The 23627-nt window shown below is 41.2% G+C and overlaps 1 protein-coding gene across 1 annotated transcript in view; it reads left to right on the top strand.

The window, feature by feature from the left end:
• The window catches only part of LOC127621416 (F-box/LRR-repeat protein 17-like), a 331319-nt gene that overhangs the window by 299195 nt on the left and 8497 nt on the right, over positions 1–23627 (top strand). The window contains exon 9 of the mRNA XM_052094995.1: positions 17982–18124. Within this exon, the coding sequence (XP_051950955.1) occupies positions 17982–18124 (143 nt within the window). The remainder of the gene's footprint in view (positions 1–17981; positions 18125–23627) is intronic.

The raw sequence follows: 23627 nt of genomic DNA, 5'->3' as shown, positions 1-23627 counted from the left end.
TATGGACGTTAGCGTCTGTGTGTTCCAGCTTCATTCAGTGTCTGCGACTCTTTTGTTCTTCAAAGACACTCTGACCAGGAACACATTTGAATCATCACAACCGCTCTGAAGACGATGTGAGTTCTGTTGGACTGTGCAAAACTTCCTGCACGATGATATAATGTTACGGATGGTTGCTAGGTGGTTGCTAGGGTGTTCTGAGTGGTTTATGAATGGTAGAAGTTTAATACTTTAAGAGGTTTCGAGGATGCACACTAGTGACAGTGCAGTAATTGTGTAACTGCAAATCTTAAATGTATCTGAAATAAACAAATGATCAGAGAATGTCACTCACAAGGGGGCAGACTTGCTCTCTCTCTCTCTCTCTCTCTTTCTACCCCTCACTCTCTCTCTGCCTCTCTCTCTCTCTCTCTCTCTCTACCCCTCACTCTCTCTCTGCCTCTCTCTCTCTCTACCCCTCACTCTCTCTCTCTCTTCCCCCCCTCTCTCACTGGCTCACTCTCTCTCTGCCTCTCTCTCTCTCTCTCTCTACCCCTCACGCTCTCTCTGCCTCTCTCTCTCTCTCTCTACCCCTCACTCTCTCTCTGCCTCTCTCTCTCTCTACCCCTCACTCTCTCTCTGCCTCTCTCTCTCTCTCTCTCTCTCTCCCCCACTGCCTCACTCTCTCTCTTCCCCATATCTGTCTCTCTTTCTGCCCCTCTCTCTCTTTCTGCCCCCTCTCTCTCTCCCTCTCTCCCTGCCTCTCTCTCTCCCCCCCTGTCTCCCCCCCTCTCTCTCTCTCCCTCTCTCTCTCTCTGTGCCCCTCACTCTCTCTCACTGCCTCACTCTCTCTCTCCCTCTCTTTCTCTTTCTGCCCCTCTCTCTCTCTCTCTCTCTCTCTCTCTCTGCTCGGTCACTATAATGGACTCCATTAATGTAATGAGTTTTAAATTTATGGAAAGGTGCATGAGTATTGTAAGGCAGGGCAGTAACAGCTCACATCAGCATCAATGTTTCCTCCTCAGATCTCTGTGAGCACTTCACATGTATCCAATAGGAGGGTTTTGTGTTTCTTCAAGAAATTAAAAGTAGCACATTTTTATTGCAAAATCTGTGGTTAAAAATGTGCTTTCGTGAGTGTGTGTTTCTCTCTAGCTTTGCTTTGATGCGCGTGTGTGTGTGTGTGTGCGTGTGCGTGCGTGTGTCATTAAATGAGTTCAGTGGCTTTAGTTGCTCAGATTAGCTTTCGGACAGCAGTACAAGTGTATTTATCATTTACACACACAGTCTCTCTAAGCAATCGTCGTTGCTCTTTGCCTTAAACCACATCAAACTTAACGTTTCATTTTATCTTGAAACAAATTAAATGAAAAGAGTGTTTAAATGTCATGAACTTACCAAACCCATTTACCTGTGACCTCAAGCAAACCGCTACAGTGCCTTACGACACGACTCGGCTATATTTAATTTGGTCATAAACCTTCTGCCTTTCTAAACGCGCTGCATTTGAGTCATGGCAGACTCGTTTGTCATATTTACGAGGTAAGTGCTCATGAACGCCACTACGGTGTTGTGTTTACCGTTGAAAAACTCTGCGAATGTAGGTCGAAGGTTTTGTCGCTCAAATTGGCCCGTGCTCACCGAAATTGAAATCACTGCTCCCAGTGGCCTAAGCTGGAAGTGTAGTTGAACATATGGCCGTGTTTTAACTCATTTCCGGGTGAACTGTCCACAGGGTGGCGCCATAAGCGAGTTGTGTTTAGTTGTTAATGTAATACGTCAACAGGAATGCATATTTAATTAACTGGGGGCTATATCGCGAAAAAAAAGTTTACGCTTAAAATGCTCTCAAGTCCTCGTATATCTACAGTGCGTTCAGAAAGTATTCAGACCCCTTCAGCCTTATGCTAAAATGCTTTAAATTTTATATATTTTCCACATCAATCTACACTCCATACCCCATAATAACATAGCAAAAACAAGATTTTGGATAACTTTGCAAATGTATTAAAACAAAAAAACTGAAGTATCACATTGGCATAAGTATTCAGACCCCTACTTCAGTACTTAGTTGAAGCACCTTTGGCAGCGATTACAGTCTTTTTGGGTATGATGCGACCAGCTTTGCACACCTGGATTTGGGGATTTTCTGCCATTCTTCTCTGCAGATCCTCTTGAGCTCTGTTAGGTCGGATGGGGACTGTCGAGTCGGTGGACGGCCATTTTCAGGTCTCTCTTGAGATGTTCAATCTGGGCTCTGGCTGGGCCACTCGAGGACAGAGTTGTCCCGTAGCCACTCTTGCGTTGTCTTAGCTGTGTGCTTTGGGTCATTGTCCTGTTGGAAGTTGAACCTACGGCCCAGTCTGATGTCCTGAGCGCTCTGGACCAGGTTTCATTAAGGATATCTTTGTATTTTGCTGCATTCAGTTTTCCTTCAACCCTGACCAGTCCCCAGTCCCTGCCGCTGAAAAACACCCCCACGGCAGGTTCTGAATACTCATGTAAAACTCATTTAAAGCATTTTAGCATACGGCTGCAACATAACAAAATGTAAATAAATGAAGGGGTCTGAACACTTTCTGAATACACTGAAAATTCATAATTAATAATTAAAAATGAGTAATTCATTTTTTTAATTAATGCTTTTTTGTTTGGCAATTAATTTTTTTAATGTAATGCTTTTTTCGTTTGGTAATTCATTTTTTTATTTAATGCTTTTTACGTTTGGTAATAACATTTGTTATTTAATGCTTTTTACGTTTGGTAATTAATTGTTTTAATTTAATCCTATTTTCGTTTGGTAATTAATTGTTTTAATTTAATCCTATTTTCGTTTGGTAATTAATTTATTTAATTTAATGCTTTTTTCGTTTGGTAATTAAATGTTTTAATTTAATGATTTTTACGTTTGTTAATTAATTGTTTTAATTTAATGATTTTTACGTTTGTTAATTAATTGTTTTAATTTAATGCTATTTTCGTTTGGTAATTAATTTATTTAATTTAATGCTTTTTTCGTTTGGTAATTAACTTTTTTATTTAATGCTTTTTTCGTTTGGTAATTAATTTATTTAATTTAATGCTTTTTACGTTTGTTAATTAATTGTTTTAATTTAATGCTATTTTCGTTTGGTAATGAATTTATTTAATTTAATGCTTTTTTCGTTTGGTAATTAATTTAAATTTAATGCTTTTTTCGTTTAGTAATTCATTTATTTAATTTAATGCTTTTTTCGTTTGGTAATTAATTTTAATTTAATGCTTTTTTCGTTTGGTAATTCATTTATTTAATTTAATGCTTTTTACATTTGGTAATTTATTTAATTTAATACAGGGGATTTTGTCGGCATTTTATCAAAATTAAAACTAAACAATAGTTTAATAGAATTGGGCTGTAAGTGTAAAAAAAAAAGCACTGATGATTTTCTGCTAGTATTGTGTATTTATTATTTATTTAAAACATCTTTATGCACAGAAATGATGTTTTTTGTATCGTGGGTAATTCTGTGATCTATTATTGTGAATGTGTGTTACAGTAAAACAGCGGCCGGTCATGTGTTCAATGTGCAGGAGATATTTGTGTTGCACTCCTGGAAGTGTCCCGTTTGCAGATCGGCTCTATATGCCGTAAAGATCAATCCATAATCACGTACAATAAATCGGCTTTCAATACTGTCGTCATGATAACACAGGCTAACGATTGGGGCAAACTCTGTCATGTGACATGACATTTTTACGTTAATGCAAATTTTATTGACAAAAGTGTTTCCAGACCAGTTTTCCGCAACATTTGATGCATCGACATAGAGTTTATGCGCTTGAGTTAAACGGAAAAATATGATGTCGACATTTGTGCGGTTCCAACAGCTTTATTTTGATGCGCTTAAACTTTTCCCGCAAAAATCCCTTAGATGGAAACGAAATTATTGATTGCTCATATATATCCAGGAGACTTTTAATTAAATAAACACCCACATTTATGCCCACACAAATGCCAGTTTAATCAATCAAAATGGCTCATTTGATCATTTGAGATTCTGTTACTCAATATTCTTCAGTTGATAAGAAGTAAAAATGTGCGGGTTTGCCATCTTGTCCTTTCCTTGCTGTGACGGTCAATAAAACCAGGTTGGAATGCTTTCGTACGGTGAGTCCCGGCGAGTAAACCTCTGCCCTTGATCCTCACAGCGCCTCTGCTATTGTGTGCCACCCCAAAGGGCATCTGACTTTAAGCCAAGCCGTGTAATCTGACTCAAAGTCTCATTAACATTTCCAAAAGCTTCTATAGAAACTTCGACCCAACTTCCTGCGCTTCATTCATTCTGCCTCTAATCCACACGCTAGCGTCGCCTCAGTACCTGATCTCCCTCTGAGCTCCTCAAAGAAGCTCGTGCTCACAATGCCACCGAAAGTCCTTCAGTCACGCTGAAACATCACTTCAGATCAGCAGATCAGCCATTTCCTCACCAGTTCTCACAAAACCCCTGCAGAAGTGGACTAAACCTAACGGACCCGACTGCGGGTTGTGAGACTCTGGCCGCTTTTATCCGCTGCGTTTACCAACCGCTGGGCGAGATGCCATCACCGCATTCGCCGACTCTTTTGAAGCAGTCGCACATTGCATGAGCTCTCTGAGCTTTGCATGGGTGTTTGTCCACCGCTGAACATCTCAGACGTTTGGTTGTGCCACTTTCAGTCAGTTTGCGACGCATTCGAGTGATAAAAGGAGTCGAGCGTAACAAGGCGACTCGTAAACGACCCCCATTCATTGAGTTAATCTGTCAGTGAGCTGCTCATTTGCACGCTGGGCCGAGAACAGCTGCTCTCGCTGTGTGTTGACTAAGAGTGAGTTGGGTGCATGAGATCATTTGGAGTGTTTGGTGAACTCGCGATGAGTTGTAATGTAAACATGTCATTCTATCCTTCTGTAATGATGCGGATAACAGTTTAACTCCTGCTGTGATCGCAGAGATTGCGTCGACACTATCACTCAAAAACAGCATCAAATCGTTCTTTTTAATATGTTAATGAGAGCCAATGCTGTTTCTTTTCCTCTGTGGATGCAGTATACAGTGGTGTGCTAAACGTCTTTATAATTTAATGCTGAAAATCAATACAACTGGGCTGAATGCCCCCCAGGATAAAAGGCATTTGATTTGATTTTCTCCCAAAGCACTTAAGTACCCGCAGTACTTCCCTAAACACCTGTTTGTCACTATGCAAGGAACATTATCTTGATACATGATCATCGCGTCCATTGACTAAAGGTTGATATTTTATTCAGGCAATTTGATCTAATATTGAACCCTTTAAGCTCGGATGGGCCCGTGAGAAAATAAATGTATGTCTTGCAGTCTCAAAGGTAAAAAAATACTAATTTTGCCCTATAGCTATTGCCCCTATAGCAACCCTATAGCACCAAGTGTGGGATAAAATGCCCCCCAAGTTTAATAATAAAGGAAATTATTATTTATTTTCAACTAATTGCTTCATGCTATATTTTTCACCATAAAAAAGCACATTTTTCTTAAAGGAGACCAATTATGCCCCCGTTTACAGAATGTAATATAAGTCTCAGGTGTCCCCAGAATGTGTCTGTGAAGTTTCAGCTCATAATACCCCACGGATCATTTATTATATCATGTTATAAACGCCTCTTTTTGGGTGGAATCAAAAACACGCTGATTTCGTGTGTGTCTCTTTAAATGCAAATGAGCTGCTGCTGCTCCCCGCCCCCCTTCCGTAATAGGGCTGTGCCTTTACAGCTCGTGCTTCCATTACTATAGCAACAACAAATCAGAACCGATATGACTGACAGCGTAAAAAAAGTTCAGACAGAGCTGGACAGGGAAGAGAAACCGACCCGGGATTTGAGCGGGGGGTGTTCTCTATCCTTTTCTGCATAACGCGGCACCGTTTTGTGGTCCGTTCTACATAACGCGGCGGCTCATTTTAGCTTACCTCAGCCTGTTTCGCGGCTGACCCACCAGCCCGCTCGGTTCTCCCGATGGCTAGTCTGCCCCTGATCAGCCCCAAAATGTGTTGTCCCACCGGGATAATGCCCGGTATGCCAGATTACCAGTCCAGCTTGTCCACTGCGTCTTCAGTGGCTCTGATGTCGGGAGTACATGAAGACGCTTATGAACACTCATGAGACATTATTCTTCACTGTATCTGCTCCAGGACTGTGTGTAGATCACTCAGGGGAGGAGCTATGATAATAGGGCGGAGTCTGTCACCAGTTGTGGGCGTGGCCTGCTCTAACGTGGGAGGTCACTTTAGAGAAGAAACTAAAACCGTTCATTTGTAGACACTTTGTGTTTTTGATGAACAGAAATATAATAAAGAGGAGTGGGTGCACTTTCAACATTATAGGGTGGTTGTGCGCACACACTGCCGACAATGCCGTAAAAGTGCATTTTGCATAATAGGTCCCCTTTTAAGATGGACCTTTAACCCTGTTTTACCCTATTATCAGCATAAAAATGTGTGTGAAATCTTGAAGAATCTACACGGGAACACTTAACAATGAGTTTTGTAATAGTGAACATTAGTTAAAGCACTGAAGTATGTCATTCCTGCGACACTAGCGCACAAAACGCCCCTCGCCTGCTGTTGTTAAAACAGTCAGATAGTCCCGCCCCCAACTCACGGCATTGATGGGAGGGGTCTAAGTACGCCACACTGGTGCCAACGTCACACACCTCGCCCGTTTCACAAGCACGAGGGAAGCTCAAGCGGAGGTATCGTGTTATTTAGAATAGCGAGTTTACGTCAAATGTAAACATTAGCTAGCTAGCAAGATAAATTAGCGATAATAACTCTGCCATGATGTCCCGAGTGGTCTCTCCACGAACAGCAGGACGATCTCCTTGCACGCCGTCTATGAAAGTGTACCGAACCGTGGAAAGGCAGTTCTTTGGGCGCTGCTTTTGTCCGTTGTGTGTTTTAACAGATTTGTACATGATGATGTAATGATGATGAAGCTCTGGCAGTGACAGTGGGAACGCAACTGGCCCTGGCATGCACTAGCACGCCCTCGTTTGGGAAGCGCGTCTATAGTTGTCAAATGACCTCATCGTGTTGCATGTCTTGCATTTTGAATCAAGTTTGTGTTAAAATGTCGTAACATTTGGCAGTCTGGTGGAATAATGAGTCTAAATAGAGATTAAATAGAGTTCTGGTTGGTTCATCACACAGGGTCATTGGGATTTTTGGCGTATTTTCTGGATACGATTTATTTAATTTAAATCTGCTTTAAGATCATTTGGTCATTTTATAGGAGCACACTAACATATGGATGACCTCAAAGCTAAAAGGAGCTGTGTCTTTAAATCTTCTCTGATGAATAGTAATGAGGTGCTAGTTTGTCATTGTGCGTCCTGCAGGTTCGGCTCTTTTTGGAGATTTGTGGAAGTGTAACCGAGCGTGTCTGTCTCTCCGGTGTTGACCCTGGGGTGCAGGGGTCAGACGCGGAGCTCCGAATCTCTCGGGAGCACAATGGCAACGATCTGAGGCCACGTCCGCCGGGTCAGGGGCCCAATGACACAAAGAACAGCCGTGGAGATGTGCAGCTCATAGCGGTGGAGATAAAACAACAGCAGACGGATGTATATAGGTTTGCCATGCTAAATGCACCGCTATGATGCTAGGGCGTTTCAAGGGTGTTCTGGGTGGTTTCTTACTGGCCAAAAGAGTCAAAAGATACCACCTTGAAGTCTATGATTTTCTGAGAGTGCCTCCTTGAATGCAAGTCTATGGGGTTTTGTTCCAGGTGGAAATGGTTATTGTGATCTGTGTAAAACAGGAACACTTATACTTGATGTTATGAGCAAGAGTAACACCGGAGAGGTTTGTCTGCAAACTCACTCATGCCTGTCCTCACATGGGGTCTTTAGCGTGACCTTATGATCCTGCTTGACACCAAAGGCCTTAATATCTGTTCCCATACGGTAAGGTCTGCTGATCACGACGTGCTCGTCTTCCTGCGGGTTTCCAGGGGCTTTTGTGGTAAATATGTGCAGTGCTGCGTGTCGTCCGTGCACCCGTCTGTGCGGGTAAACATCTGTAGAGCGCGGTGGATTTATCAGCTCCAGACAGGTTCATTGCAGGACACCTTCAGCAGCGGAAACCACCTCAGCTCCTTCAGACCGTTACAAATGTTCTGTTTGTTTTCTCAGATAATTTTCCGATCACGGTTAGCAATACGTCCTTGTGTGGCGTAATCTAATCCTCCAGGTTTAAGACTCACTCTCCAGGCTTAACACGTAGCCAGAAGGGAGTGTGTGTGTGTGTGTGTGTGTGTGTGTGTGTGTGTGTGTGTGTGTGTGTGTGTGTGTGTGTGTGTGTGTTCTATATTTTTTGTTTTTTTCCTTACCCGAGGCTTGGCCGTAGGTGCGCTGCAGAATAAGTTGCATGTGTGTTTAAGTTTGTCTGGGCATTTTACTCTGTTGTGTGGTTGTGTGTGTGTGTGTGTGAGAGAGAGAGAGAGAGAGAGAGAGAGAGAGAGAGATGTGTGTGTGTGTGTGTGTGTGTGTGTGTGTGAGAGAGAGTGCGAGAGTGTGTGTGTGTGTTTGTTTGTGTGTGTGTGTGTTTGTGTGTTTGTGTTTGTGTTTGTGTGTGTGTGTGTGTGTGTGTGTGTGTGTGAGTGAGTGAGTGAGTGTGCGTGTGTGAGAGAGAGAGTGTGTGTGTGTGTGTGAGAGAGAGAGTGTGTGTGTGTGTGTGTGTGTGTGTGTGAGTGAGTGAGAGAGAGAGAGTGTGTTTGTGTGTATGTGTGTGAGAGAGAGAGAGTGTGTGTGTGTGTGTGTGTGTGTGTGTGTGTGTGTGTGTGTGTGTGTGTGTGTGTGAGTGAGTGAGTGAGTGAGTGAGTGAGTGAGTGAGTGAGTGAGTGCGTGTGTGAGAGTGCGTGCGTGTGTGTGTGCCTGTGCGTGTTCGTGTGTGTGTGGTTTGTGTGTGTGTGAGAGAGTGATTGAGTGCGTGCGTGTGAGTGAGTGCGTGCGTGTGTGTGTGCCTGTGCGCGTTCGTGTGTGTGTGGTTTGTGTGTGTGAGAGAGTGATTGATTGCGTGCGTGTGTGTGTGTGCCTGTGTGTGAGAGAGTGATTGAGTGTGTGTGTGTGTGTGCGTGCGTGCGTGCGTGCGTGTGTCTGTGTGTGAGAGAGTGATTGAGTGTGTGTGTGTGTGTGCGTGCGTGCGTGCGTGCGTGTGTCTGTGTGTGAGAGAGTGATTGAGTGTGTGTGTGTGTGTGTGTGTGTGTGTGTGTGTGTGTGTGTGTGTGTGTGTGTGTGTGTGAGTGAGTGAGTGAGTGCGTGTGTGTGTGTGCGCGTGCGTGTGCGAGTGTGAGAGAGTGTGTGCGTGCGTGCGTGTGCGCGTTCGTGTGTGTGTGTGTGTGTGTGTGTGTTTAAGTTTGTCTGGGCATTTTACTCTGTTGTGTGTGTGCGCATGTGTGTTTCTTGCAGTAAGACCCCTGTTTAGTTTCATTAAAGCAATCAAAATATCAAGCCAAGCACAAAAACACACTCGTTTAACAGACTAGCTCCCAAAATAACTCCAATAAATCACTAAACTATATGTTCTCTGGAGAAAGACTTATAGAATAGTATAGTTCTCCCAAAAATGAAAATGTGCTGATAGTTTACTCTCAGGCCATCCAAGATATACATGACCTTCTTGTTCATCAGAACCGGATAAAGTTTTAATTAGCGATTCTTCACACAAACGTATCGATTCAGAAGACGTTACATGATCGGCAGAAGACGTGCGGATTACTTTGATGCATCAAAAATGGGTGTTCATTCACTTGCATGGGATGGCCTGAGCGTGAGTAAATTAAAGCATTTAAGTGTGACTGTTAAACCACAAAAGGATGCGATTTAATTAAATAAATATCATGTTTGCATGTGAATGTGTGTTGCAACTCATATGCTAAAATCACCACATTAACATGCATAACATGCGCTGAGCGTGTTGGAATAGATAACAGAACTGAGCAATTATTCACTGTGAAGTGCCCAGTACCTGCAGACTATGTTTATATAATTAAATTGCAGCATCGTGCACTTTAATAACCAACCAATAACTTTAAACTACAGCTTATCCGTTGAAGGTACTATTAAAAAACCCAAACCGAAAAGCCTTCATGTCAAAATAAAAGCTTGATTCAGCTTGCGACTGTGTGCCACTATAAAAACATACTGTACATTTCAGAACCGAAAACTTCTTTGTTTGTCGACAAAAAGGCTTAATTGAAACCAAGGTGCCAAAATGGCTTGTTCTCTACTTCCTCCTCGTTCGCTCCTCGTGCCTTGCGCCCCGTCTGCCGGCGGGTCATCCCCGCCTTGCTCGACCTGGGAGGACACAGGAGGCCAACATGGAACGACAGAGAGAGAGAGGAAAAAACACTCACTCACCGGTTCTCTGATGCGCCATCACATGGTCCCTGATCACTCCTCCACCCTCTCAGGCAGACGGCAGCCGCTCCTCCCCGGGCGGACCGGAGTCAGACTGACCCCCAGCGGACAGAACGCCCCTCCGCGTTCTTGGCAACCCGTGGGGACACTCTTCCGCCCCTGGCGGCGGCCCTACCGCTCCAGGCGGTTGAGGAGTCGCTTCTCTCCTCCCCTCGCGGACGGCGGTCCTCTCGACCCCTCCGCATTTCTGGAAGACAGCAGGGCACTCCTCCGCCCCTGGCGGCGGCTCCATCGTTCCAGGCGGTCGAGGAGTCCAGTCCCCACTCGCCTCGCGGACGGCGGCCGCTCCCCGGGTCCGAGCGGTCAGGCTACTCCTTTTCCCGGCGAATGGCAGCGGTGCTCCCTTGGGTGGACGGCAGTGTCGAGGACTCCGCGACAGGCATCCCTCCTCCCTCCCGGGTTTCGGCACCAATGTAAAGCGGGTATAAGGGAACGGAGGAGGCGAGAACCGGCTTGGCAATATAAATAATAGTTTAATGATAAACTGAACGGAAAACACACAAACATAACCACACACAGAGCAGCTACATGTCATTCTCTCTCTCGAACCGTCGTCACCGGCCGCCTTTATCCCTCGCACGCCCCATCAGGCTGATTGGGGACCGGGCGTGCGTTGTTCCAGCCCGGCCCCGCCCTCCTCCGCTCTAAATATGTCTATCACACTAACATTATCATTAGACCTCAAGGATCATTATATAATAAACACTTCATAATCTGCTGTTGATCTTTACATAAATAGAGGCTGATTTAATGACTTTTAGCTAGTGTGAAAAACAGCATCCCAGTCGATGAAGCAAATAAATGCATTTGAGAGATTCTAGTGAATTTGTTCTGCCAAACTTCTGAATTAAATATTTATGTCAGGCCCATTTTCCTCCAATGTTCACAGTTGTCAGTTTTCCGCGGTTCTCCTGACAGAGCGGATATTTTTCCATCAGGATTTACTTTCCTTTTTATTGTTTTTATCCCGCTCTCATCAGTGCACTGTTGTGATGAATATACTGTGCGATATGTTATTAAAACAGATTAATATGTTTCTCTAAGATCCGTGTCTGTGGAGCTGAAGTAGTCTGAAGTCTCTCCTACAATAACACGGCCTGTCGCCAGCTCCCGGACTTCCAAATGAAAACTGTTCTGAAATTAAGAGTTTAATTATGACTTTTCCTCTCATCATGGGAACAGATTTGCTCTCGTGCACGTTTTATAAAATGACATTCCACAGTCATGATTTAAGAAAATGACGGCCAGATTTTCTGCCTCAGTATGCGAGTGAGCCTTCCGACCGGCTTCAATCATCTTCAGAGGGGTTTGGAGGGTTTCTTGGTGGAAAGAGGCATATTTGAAATGTTTTTGTGCTTTCGGTTTCACCCCCAGATATTTTATAAGCACCCTCAATCGTGTTTGTGCAGTTGTATTCCACATTCTTGCTGTAGCAGACCGTGGAAACACAATTTTTAGAATGTTGCGTTCACAAAAACACGTTGTCTATTTGTGTGATTGACAGACTGTAGCAGCTCAGCAATATGATGCTGAACTCTTGTATAAATCTATATAATAGAGTCCAGCGACAGAGAAAGAAGCCAAACATTTACATGTACATTTATTTACATTTATGCATTTGGCAGACGCTTTTATCCAAAGTGACTTACAGTGCACTTATTACAGGGACAATCCCCCCGGAACAACCTGGAGTTAAGTGTCTTACTCAAGGACACAATGGTGGTGGCTGTGGGGATCAAACCAGCAACCTTCTGATTACCAGATTACCAGTTATGTGCTTTAGCCCACTACACCACCACCACTCCAAACTGTAATAGAAGCACACAGCTACTGTTTTCTATCATCATAATGGTGTAGTGACATGTTGGACCAGGTTAACCAGTTAAACCCTGAGCCCTTGAACTGAGTGTACACATGTCCCACATGGCTCACCAACATAATAAACATTCATGACCCAAGCCACACCTCTTGTGTGTAATTACTGGTATCAGCCTTTATGTGATGTCACTGTATGTGCTCAGCTGTGGGATGATAAAGTGATGCTGCTGTTTACTTACCAGAGCCCAAATGTTATTCTCTCAGTAAACTTTCAGTTGATACAGTTTTATTTCAAGAGTCCAGCAGAGATAAAACACTTCTTGGCTAATTTAGTCAACTTAAACTAAAACCTTAAACATCTTTGACGTGCCAATTTTGTCAGTTAATAACGTAATTAGATGTTGCGGGGTTAAGCACACCAATGTATGGCATGTACAAAAGTGTCACTGGACATCACTGATTATGACTTTGCCCCCGTTTACAGTATGTAATATGAGTCTCAGGTGTCCCCAGAATGTGTCCGTGAAGTTTCAGCTCATAATACCCCACGGATCATTTATTATATCATGTTATAAACGCCGGAAACGGTGGAATCAAAAACACGCTGATTTCCAGGAGTGTTGATTATTCATGAGGTGTTACATCACACACTTGCAAAGAGAGAATAAAAGAAAACAAAGAAAGAAAGAAAAAGACAATGAAAATAAATAAAATATAAAGAAAGACAAAACAGAAGGAAAAGAACAATGTAAATAAATTAAAATTAAAAAGACCAAAAGAAAGAAAAAAAAGAAAAAAGACAAAGTTTAATTAAAGAAAATAAAGACAAAAAATAAAGAAAAGAAAAAACAAGAAAAGAAAAAAACAGAAAGACTGAAAAACATAAAAGAAAAAAGAAAGATAGAAAAAATAGACAAAAATAAAGAAAACATCGAGAAAAGAAAGACACAAAAGAAAAAAAAAGAAAAGAAAGAATACTGAAAAATTTAAATTAAAGAAAAGAGAAAAGAAATAAAGAAAAATTTAAAAGACGGACAGAAATAAAGAAAATCAAAGAATGAAAAATTCAGAAAAAAACAGAAAGACTGAAAAACATAAAAAAATGAAAATAAAAAGGCAAAAATAAAGAGAAAAGAGAGAAAAAAAGACTGAAAAGCATAAAAGAAAGAAAAATTAAGATAGAAAAAAGACAAAAATAAAGAAAACATCGAGAAAAGAAAGACACAAAAGAAAAAAGAAAGAAAGAAAGAATACTGAAAATGTTAAATTAAAGAAAAGAAAATGGCAAACAATAAAGAAAAGAGAAAAGAAATAAAGACAGAAAGAAAAACAAAGAGTGAAAAAAGAAAGAAAAGAAAGAAAGATGAAAGACAGACAAAAGGCTGATAAACAAAAGACAGATGAAAAAGTCAGAAGACAGAAAAAAGAAAGAGAAAGAAGAGAAGAAAGAGAGTCTCTGATGACACTTATGAGCAAAAATGATGCGATTAATCGTGATTAAAATGTTATTTGACTGTCAGCACCAGTAAATACTAATGTGAGGAAATAAACAGCACTTCATAAATATATTTGACCTGTTTTTTGGATATTGTGTACTTTGTAATGATCTTAATGAACTAAAATAACTTTTAAATGGAGAAATCATGAGAAAACATCATAACTCTAAAATATACCATAAAAATTCCTTTTAAAAGGTTTTTTTGAAATGAGCATTTCCGAACTATAAACTGTATTTCTGAAGATTTCTCTCTAGTATCACCTCAGACATCTTTATTTATCCATGACACTAATAACTGCTGCTCTGTGGGACGCCGTTGGTGTGAAATGTGGACGTTCCCGCCAGTTTCAGTTTCTTCCCCGTTTGTCTTTCACTTCTGCATCTATTGTCGTGTGAGAAATGAGTTTAATGGCGAGCGCGGTGAAGCCGCGAGGTATGGACGGCCGTCACCTGGTCGCGGGTTCGGTGATGTTGAGTAAACTGGCCCTCCTGCGGGGCGAGCGAGTGCGTCTGTGATCAGCTCCTGGCGTGAGGCGAGGTTTAAAGAGTGACCCCGTGACCTCTGGGAGTCGTTCTTCATGAGATGTTTGTGCGGTAACGTGCGTTAGAGCGGCTGCAGGTCCGAGCTGGAGACAATCTGAACAAAAATCAACTCAACTGTCCTGTTCGGGTCAATCTCATGGGGTCATATTTCAGCCCAAAATATAAAGAAGAAGAAAAGCTTATTTTGCATATATATCATATATATAATAGTTTTCTGAATTGCAGGACAGATGAATTAATTAATACACATTAATGTGAACACACACGTGGAATTCATTTACTCATTTATACTAATTAATAAACTCGCAGGATCCTTCAAACGTGTTCTTCATTGAACCGAACTTTATTTTCTTTTCTTTATTTACATTTTTTAGACTTTCTTTTTCTCTTCTTTCTTTTCTGTCTTTTGTTTATCAGCCTTTTGTCTGTCTTTCATCTTTCTTTTCTTTCTTTTTTCACTCTTTGTTTTTCTTTCTGTCTTTATTTCTTTTCTCTTTTCTTTATTGTTTGCCATTTTCTTTTCTTTAATTAAACATTTTCAGTATTCTTTCTTTCTTTCTTTTTTCTTTTGTCTTTCTTTTCTCGATGTTTTCTTTATTTTTGTCTTTTTTCTATCTTAATTTTTTCTTTCTTTTATGCTTTTCAGTCTTTCTGTTTTTTCTTTATTTTTTTATTTTTCATTCTTTGATTTTCTTTCTTTCTTTTTGTCTATTTTTTCTATCTTTATTTTTAATTTCTTTTATGTTTTTCAGCCTTTCTGTTTTTTATTTTCTTCTTTCTTTTTTCTTTTCTTTCTTTTTTGTATTTTTCATTGTTTGTTTTTCTTTCTGTCTGTATTTTTTATTTTTTGTCTTTATTTTCTTTAATTAAACTTTCTGTCTTTTTTCTTTCTTTTGGTCTTTTTAATTTTAATTTATTTACATTGTTCTTTTCCTTCTGTTTTGTCTTTCTTTATATTTTATTTATTTTCTTTGTCTTTTTTCTTTCTTTATTTGTTTTCTTTTATTCTCTCTTTGCAAGTGTGTGATGTAACACCTCATGAATAATCAACACTCCTGACACAATAAACTATCTGATGAAATAATGTGACTGTAGCTTGGAGAGAATGTGTGTGTGTGTCCACCAGAATCATCAAGGGAAAAGACATCACAAACCCTCCAAACCTAAGAACCATAAGAGTTCTGCTGAACATGATGCATGTGTCTTAACCGAGGTGTGATCGGGTTTGTGTGCTGTCATGGCGGCGCTTCACCTTGTGTAACCCGACTCGCCCCGTTAAAACCCTCTATAAAACCCTTCTGTGCACGAAAATACAGTGATGAAGAAATGTAGTCTAGTTTCACAGAGACTTTTGGAGCCTGATCTCGTGAATAAAAGTGTGTGTGTGAGTGTGTGACTGTGTGATTGTGTGTGTGTGTCTGTGTGTGTGTGTGTGTCTGTGTGTGTGTGTGTCTGTGTGTGTGTGTGTGACTGTGTCTGTGTGTGTGAGAGTGTGTGTGTATGTGACTGTGTGTGTGTGAGAGTGTGTGTGTATGTGACTGTGTGTGTGTGTGATTGTGTATCTGTGTGTGTGTGATTGTGTGTCTGTGTGTGTGAGAGTGTGTGTGAGAGTGTGTGTGTGTGTGTGACTGTGTGTGATTGTGTGTCTGTGTGTGTGTGAGAGTGTGTGTGTATGTGACTGTGTGTGTGAGAGTGTGTGTGTGTGTGACTGTGTGTGAGTGTGTGATTGTGTGTCTGTGTGTGTGAGAGAGTGTGTGGGTATGTGACTGTGTGTGTGATTGTGTATCTGTGTGTGTGTGATTGTGTGTCTGTGTGTGTGAGAGAGTGTGTGTGTGTGACTGTGTGTGATTGTGTGTCTGTGTGTGTGTGTGAGAGTGTGTGTGTATGTGACTGTGTGTGTGATTGTGTGAGTGTGTGTGTGTGTGTGTGAGTATGTGTATGTGAGTGTGTGTGTGTGTGTGTGTGTGTGTGTGTGTGTGAGCATGTGTGTATGTGTGTGTGTGTGTATGTGTGTGTGTGTGTGTGAGCATGTGTGTGTGTGTGTGTGTGTGTGTGTGTGTGTGTGTGTGTGTGTGTGTGTGTGTAGTGTGTGTGTGTGTGTGAGCATGTGTGTATGTGAGTGTGTGTGTGTGTGTGTGTGTGTGTGTGAGCATGTGTGTATGTGAGTGTGTGTGTGTGTGTGTGTGTGTGTGTGTGTGTGTGTGTGAGTGTGTGTGTGTGTGTGAGCATGTGTATGTGAGTGTGTGTGTGTGTGTGTGTGTGTGTGTGTGTGTGTGTGTGAGCATGTGTGTATGTGAGTGTGTGTGTGTGTGAGCATGTGTATGTAGTGTGTGTGTGAGTGTGTGTGTGTGAGCATGTGTGTATGTGTGTGTGTGTGTGTGTGTGTGTGTGTGTGTGTGTGTGTGTGTGTGTGTGTGTGTGTGTGTGTGAGCATGTGTGTATGTGAGTGTGTGTGTGTGTGAGCATGTGTGTATGTGAGTGTGTGTGTGAGTGTGTGTGTGTGAGCATGTGTGTATGTGTGTGTGTGTGTGTGTGTGTGTGTGTGTGTGTGTGTGTGTGTGTGTGTGTGTGTGTGTGTATGAGCTGTAACACATGTTTACACTTCAGTCATGTTCATATACTTTTACCAAATATTTATACCTTTAAGAAATTTTTCTAATTGACTTTATCTGCAAAAAACTGAATATTGTAACATGTATATATTTAAATAATTACAAAAATTGTGACTAACCAAGTTCTTTGAGACAGCGTATAAATTAAATATATTTCTGGTTACATTTTAACCCTTTAATACCAGAAGGTGTTTTTTAAAGATTTCCTGTTTCAGTGGCAAACCCAAAATTAAAGGCTTATAATTTGACTAAAAAACAAGGAGGGTTGAGTGTTTGGAATCACTGTAAATAAAACTTTTCAAAACATATTATGATATAGATTGATACATTCAGAGACTCTCAGCCTAAGAAAGTGAAAGATTTAGTTTTTTTCTGATTTGACATTATATATCCCTGGATGTAAATAAGGTGTCTCCAAAAAACTGCTTTTGTTTTGTTTCCAATCATGTCATCTGTATCTGGGAACATGTATTGTGCTGATTCGACAAAGCGATCAAAAGTTACAACATTACAAATATAATGTATCATAGTGTCCAAAAACATCTCCAAACAAATAAAAGATAATAATTGTACATAAGAACTAATTACACATGCAAACACAACAATGACTAAAGGTTTGCATAGCATGCAGACATGATTTTAGTCATGAGATTTCACAGGATGAGTTTCATTCTGTGTCATTTGAGTCATCATTGAGTCTGTGTCGTGTATTTGGCGCCATCTCCTGGTGGTCATATGTAACATTGTGCTTCATGTGGATTATCTAATGATCTATACATCTGATTATCTTGTGTGTGGACTCGATTGAAAGATAATCACAGACTCTAAATAATCATATGTGAGATTTTATGTTACGGTGAAGTTATAGGTGAAAATACGGCATATAAGCAACACCATCATAATTGTCAAAGACGTATACTTCGCTATTTTTTGTCTGTGAAATTGTTATTTTGAGAAGAGACTACAGAGTCTCCAGAAAGATCTGATTTCCACCTCCGGTTTTCGTAATAATATAGTCTAGCTCTCTCTCTCTCTCTCTCTCTCTCTCTCTCTCTCTCTCTCCAGCGCTGATTGCCATTGGTCAGTACAGCAGCACTATAGAGACGGTGGACGCGGGCTGGTGTAAGGAGATAACAGACCAGGGCGCCACACAGATCGCCAAGAGCAGCAAATCTCTGCGTTACCTGGGACTGATGCGCTGTGATAAGGTAAAGATCAGACATAATGATGTGTCTGCTGGCACTCGGGGAGGAACAGGTTGGCACTCCCATGAAGAGCCTTTTTCCCAGGGTCTGAAATGGTCACCAATTAAATATTCGTAGTGTTTCTTCATGCTGTTTGTCTCGTGCACGTCAAGCCTTTCACTGTTGTGACCATGAGCCCATATGGATTTAAGAAAGAAGGTAATACAGTATAAAGAGAGTCGCACATCATGTGATTCATATCAGCTTCTGTTGATTATATTAGAAAGCTAACATTGATTAATCCAGACTTCACTTTGTGATTTCTGTTTTGGTTCAGCTCTGTTTACAAAATCACATTCCTGTGATAAATCCAATTTCTTTCAAATCAACTTCCCATGTTGTTAATCCTCCCGTCTTTTCATTTTCTCATTTGGATTTCGGAAGCTGTAGAAATCAAAGCGTGCTCAATTCTGCTCCTTTCACATTGTTTACTCCCTACAATTATAACAGTCATGAACTCACTTTCATGTCACGGTTTTGCATTTCAAACACATGTTTAAGTTTCAGTTTGTGGCATTTCCATTCATTTAGCTGTGATCTGGAGACACATCACAGATCGCTCTGTTCTGCCCTCCGGTCAAATGAGATTCGACTGAAAGAACACTATTGATCCAAACCAACACAAATAATCAAATCAATTCATTTACGCTTCTTTCTGGCCGAGTCTTTGATGTGGAGTGAAGTGAAAGTTGAATGCGAGAAAGCTCATTTCTTCTTATTAAAGAGAAATCTGGCCACTTTAACAAACCCTTGTCCAAGAGCAAGGCATTTCCCTCTGATCGACTGCGGGTTTGGTTGTCAACACAAGCTTCTTGTCACTTTCAATTGTAGTTTGTGAAGCTTAAAGCTACTCAAAAGTAGTTCAACTAGCAGTTGTACAGTAGTAGTTGCTTACACTATAACAAAGGGTGTTTTTTGAATGAATGAACAATTATCATAATAAGGTTGAGATTTTTAAACTTCAACAGATACATTTACTCTAAATAGACACTCACACAAACCAGAGTTTACGCTAAGAAATGTTGGTGCCGGCCAATGTTTCCGGGAATTATTTCTTTGCAATGTAAACACGATAGACTATGCAGTTATAGGAGAGCTATAGGATGCTCCCTTGCTCCCTATTTAGTGCATGACTTAACCTCCAGTGTGCTGTCTGTCTGCACTGGTCTCAGAACAGTTATAGAGAGCTATAGGATGCTCCCTTGCTCCCTATTTAGTGCATGACTTAACCTCCAGTGTGCTGTCTGTCTGCACTGGTCTCAGAACAGTTATAGGAGAGCTATAGGATGCTCCCTTGCTCCCTATTTAGTGCATGACTTAACCTCCAGTGTGCTGTCTGTCTGCACTGGTCTCAGAACAGTTATAGGAGAGCTATAGGATGCTCACTTACTTCCTATTTAGTGCATGACTTAACCTCCAGTGTGCTGTCTGTCTGCACTGGTCTCAGAACAGTTATAGGAGAGCTATAGGATGCTCACTTACTCCCTATTTAGTGCATGACTTAACCTCCAGTGTGCTGTCTGTCTGCACTGGTCTCAGAACAGTTATAGAGAGCTATAGGATGCTCCCTTGCTCCCTATTTAGTGCATGACTTAACCTCCAGTGTGCTGTCTGTCTGTCTGCACTGGTCTCAGAACAGTTATAGAGAGCTATAGGATGCTCCCTTGCTCCCTATTTAGTGCATGACATAACCTCCAGTGTGCTGTCTGTCTGCACTTGTCTCAGAACAGTTATAGGAGAGCTATAGGATGCTCCCTTGCTCTCTATTTAGTGCATGACATAACCTCCAGTGTGCTGTCTGTCTGCACTGGTCTCAGAACAGTTATAGGAGAGATATAGGATGCTCCCTTGCTCCCTATTTAGTGCATGACTTAACCTCCAGTGTGCTGTCTGTCTGCACTGGTCTCAGAACAGTTATAGGAGAGATATAGGATGCTCCCTTGCTCCCTATTTAGTGCATGACTTAACCTCCAGTGTGCTGTCTGTCTGCACTGGTCTCAGAACAGTTATAGGAGAGCTATAGGATGCTCCCTTGCTCCCTATTTAGTGCATGACTTAACCTCCAGTGTGCTGTCTGTCTGCACTGGTCTCAGAACAGTTATAGGAGAGCTATAGGATGCTCCCTTGCTCCCTATTTAGTGCATGACTTAACCTCCAGTGTGCTGTCTGTCTGCACTGGTCTCAGAACAGTTAACAGATAACAACATAAAATGCAACAAAATTGACATTCGAATGAAGCGAAATGACAGCACAAATGTGTTCATGTTGAAAGTAATAACGAACATGTTTTTTTTACTAAAAATCCACGTATGTGGACATCACGTTTATCAGGGCGTTAATGCGTGACAATTGACAAAAAAACAACCAAACAGGTTTTAATTAAAAAACTTGTTTAACTTTTGTTGGCGCTCCAATTTTAGTCAAGTCAAGTCAAGTGGTTTTTATTGTCGTTTCAACCATATACAGTTAGTACAGTACACAGCAAAACGAGACAACGTTCCTCCAGGACCATGGTGCTACATAAAAACAACAAAGGACCAACATAGGACCACATGAGACAACACAACGAAATAAAATACCTATATAAACTACCTATATATACCTATATAAAGTGCACGTGCAAACATGTGCAAAAAGTACAGGACAGTACAACAAATTACTGACAATGAACAGGACAATAGACAGTGCAGCGCCGACCAGTACTCAGTAGTGCAAAAAGATGACAGTTTCTAAAAATGTAAACATAACATACTATGAGATAATGTTCTGTGCACATAGCAGTTATTGAGGTAGCAGACAGTTATAAAGTGACAGTAATTAAAGTGCAACTCAGGACACGTGTGTGTCAAACCAGTCTCTGAGTATTGAGGAGTCTGATGGCTTGGGGGAAGAAGCTGTTACACAGTCTGGCCGTGAGGGCCCGAATGCTTCAGTACCTCTTGCCAGACGGGAGGAGGGCAAAGAGTTTGTGCGAGGGGTGTGTGGGGTCGTCCACAATGCTGGCTGCCCTGCGGATACAGTGTTTTTTGTAAATGTCTTTGATGAAGGGAAGAGAGACCCCAATGATCTTCTCAGCTGTCCTCACTATCCTCTGCAGGGCTTTGCTGTCCGAAACGGTGCAAGTCCCAAACCAGGCAGTGATGCAGCTGCTCAGGATGCTCTCAATAGTCCCTCTATAGAATGTAGTGAGGATGGGGGTTGGGAGATGTGCTTTCCTCAGCCTTCGAAGAAAGTAGAGACGCTGCTGGGCTTTCTTGGTGATAGAGCTGGTGTTGAGGGACCAGGTGAGGTTCTCCGCCAGGTGAACACCAAGAAATTTGGTGCTCTTGACGATCTCCACAGAGGAGCCGTCGATGTTCAGCGGAGTGTGTTCACCTTGTGCTCTCCTAAAGTCAACAACCATCTCTTTTGTTTTGTCGACATTCAGGGACAGGTTGTTGGCTCTACACCAGTTCGTCAGCCGCTGCACCTCCTCTCTGTATGCTGACTCGTCGTTCTTGCTGATGAGACCCACCACGGTCGTGTCATCGGCGAACTTGATGATGTGATTCGAGCTGTGCATTGCTGCACAGTCGTGAGTCAGCAGAGTGAACAGCAGTGGACCTGGGGGCTGTGTGCTCACAGCCCTTTAGGAGCGCTTCATGGAAATCAACAGCATGTTGTTGTGTCACGTGACTCGATGCAACAGTCGTTTAACCCTTAAATGACAGGCTAGAGTCTTGAGAACAGTATTCAAAATTTATTTTAATTATGCGTTACATATAGCAAAGCCAAAATACAACGTCCACGCATCTGGACACGGGTGCACACAAGATTAATAATGAAACTCTCGGCCTGAAGGCTAAAACTGTCAAATTTGTACATTTAAAAGCATTTGGAAATTACTCCAAAATAAATGATGAAGGCCTGGGAAATAGTTTCCAAGTTACTTTTAATGTGACCTTCATATTACAAAAAGAAAATAAGTTTAAATGTGTGAGTTTGCATAAAAATCCACCTCTGGGACGTCCACTGCAGCGTTGAAGAAATGCCCAAAAATGTATTTTCCATCAATTCCATCCATATTTTTTTGTGTTTTGTTTTTTTTGGATGGAAAATCTTACAACAAGGGTAAAAAAATTAATAAATCTGCCAATAGCAGAAGATAAAAGTGTATAAAGATACATTGTCTGAAATTGTGTCCAAATTTCTTGCTGCTTTGGTAAATGCATATTTTTTTAAAGGACGTTTAGATATTTGTAAACAAGACAAAGATGCTGATTAAAATGAGTTTTCTTTAAAAACCTTTTATTCCTGCAACACTTCTACTCTTGGGAAAAGTGATTTACTCCTGGAGTAACACTGGAGTATGTCCTTGAAGCCTCTGACTCAGAAATGTGTTTTTTGGGAATATATCTGGAGAATTTGACATGTTGGTGGGAAACTCCGGCTCAGTTCAGTCGTGTGTTTACAGGTCAGCGCACATAACCTGTGAACGCTGCTTTGAGATTTACACTCGCTCTCACAGGTCTGTTCTCCCACATCTCACAATGTTTGGTCTCGCAGTGTAAGCCAAAACAGACAACCGTGTGCTTCTACAGCAGCTCAACTGATCACACTTTTACCCCAGAAACAATCAGCCTTGAGGAGAGAACGTCTCATCGCCGGAGGATTGGGAAAGGGTTTGGAGCGTTTCCGCTCACGTCCATTCAAATATGAGTAGAGTTGAGTGATCGGAACAGCATCAGCGAGAAATGAGACTAAAACAACAATGTTGAGCGGCAGAGGAGCGTTGTGAAAGAGAGGTTTCGGAGAGATCACGTTAAGAGAGAAGCAAACACACTCGATCTTTCTTTCAGTGCATAAACCTGCGTCTTATTCACATCTACTCAGCAGTCTGGTTAAATCGGGCACAATTTGTGGTAAAATATGAACCGTCAATCTTTTCAGCGCAGAACACTCAATTAGGCTCGTTATAGGCTGCACTTTATTCACACAACTCCCATTAATTTAGCTCCTTTTAAAGCAGAACACGGGCTGTCTTTGTATTTCTTTCTATTGATCTTGGCCGTCCTAATTAATCAAATAATGATCAAAAGAAGAGTGTATAACCAGACATATGCATATGGAATTTTTGTTGTAAAAAATATGATTTTTTTTTTAGGTGCGTCCCATCTTTGGACTATATTTGGGTAATTTTACAGATGCAATTTCATGTCCGAGGGGTCGATTTAATTTTTTTTTTTTTTTTTTTTTACAAACAGATTTCATGTTTTATTTATGTATTTATTATTATTATTATTATTATTATTATTATTTACATTAAAACTGAATTGGAAACTTTTAACAAATGCCTTTTATGTTCAGATCCAGTCTTTCAATTTGAAACACTTTTAATCCATTATAAAAATACTAATTATTAAATGTTTAAAACTGTCATCTAAACAAAAAGTGAAATAAACAAAATATTTAAATATCATTTTAATTA

This window comes from Xyrauchen texanus, chromosome 27 (assembly GCF_025860055.1).
Source record: "Xyrauchen texanus isolate HMW12.3.18 chromosome 27, RBS_HiC_50CHRs, whole genome shotgun sequence".
Taxonomy (NCBI): domain Eukaryota; kingdom Metazoa; phylum Chordata; class Actinopteri; order Cypriniformes; family Catostomidae; genus Xyrauchen; species Xyrauchen texanus.
Note: the sequence above shows the minus strand (reverse complement) of the source record. Positions and strands in the feature narration are given on the sequence as shown.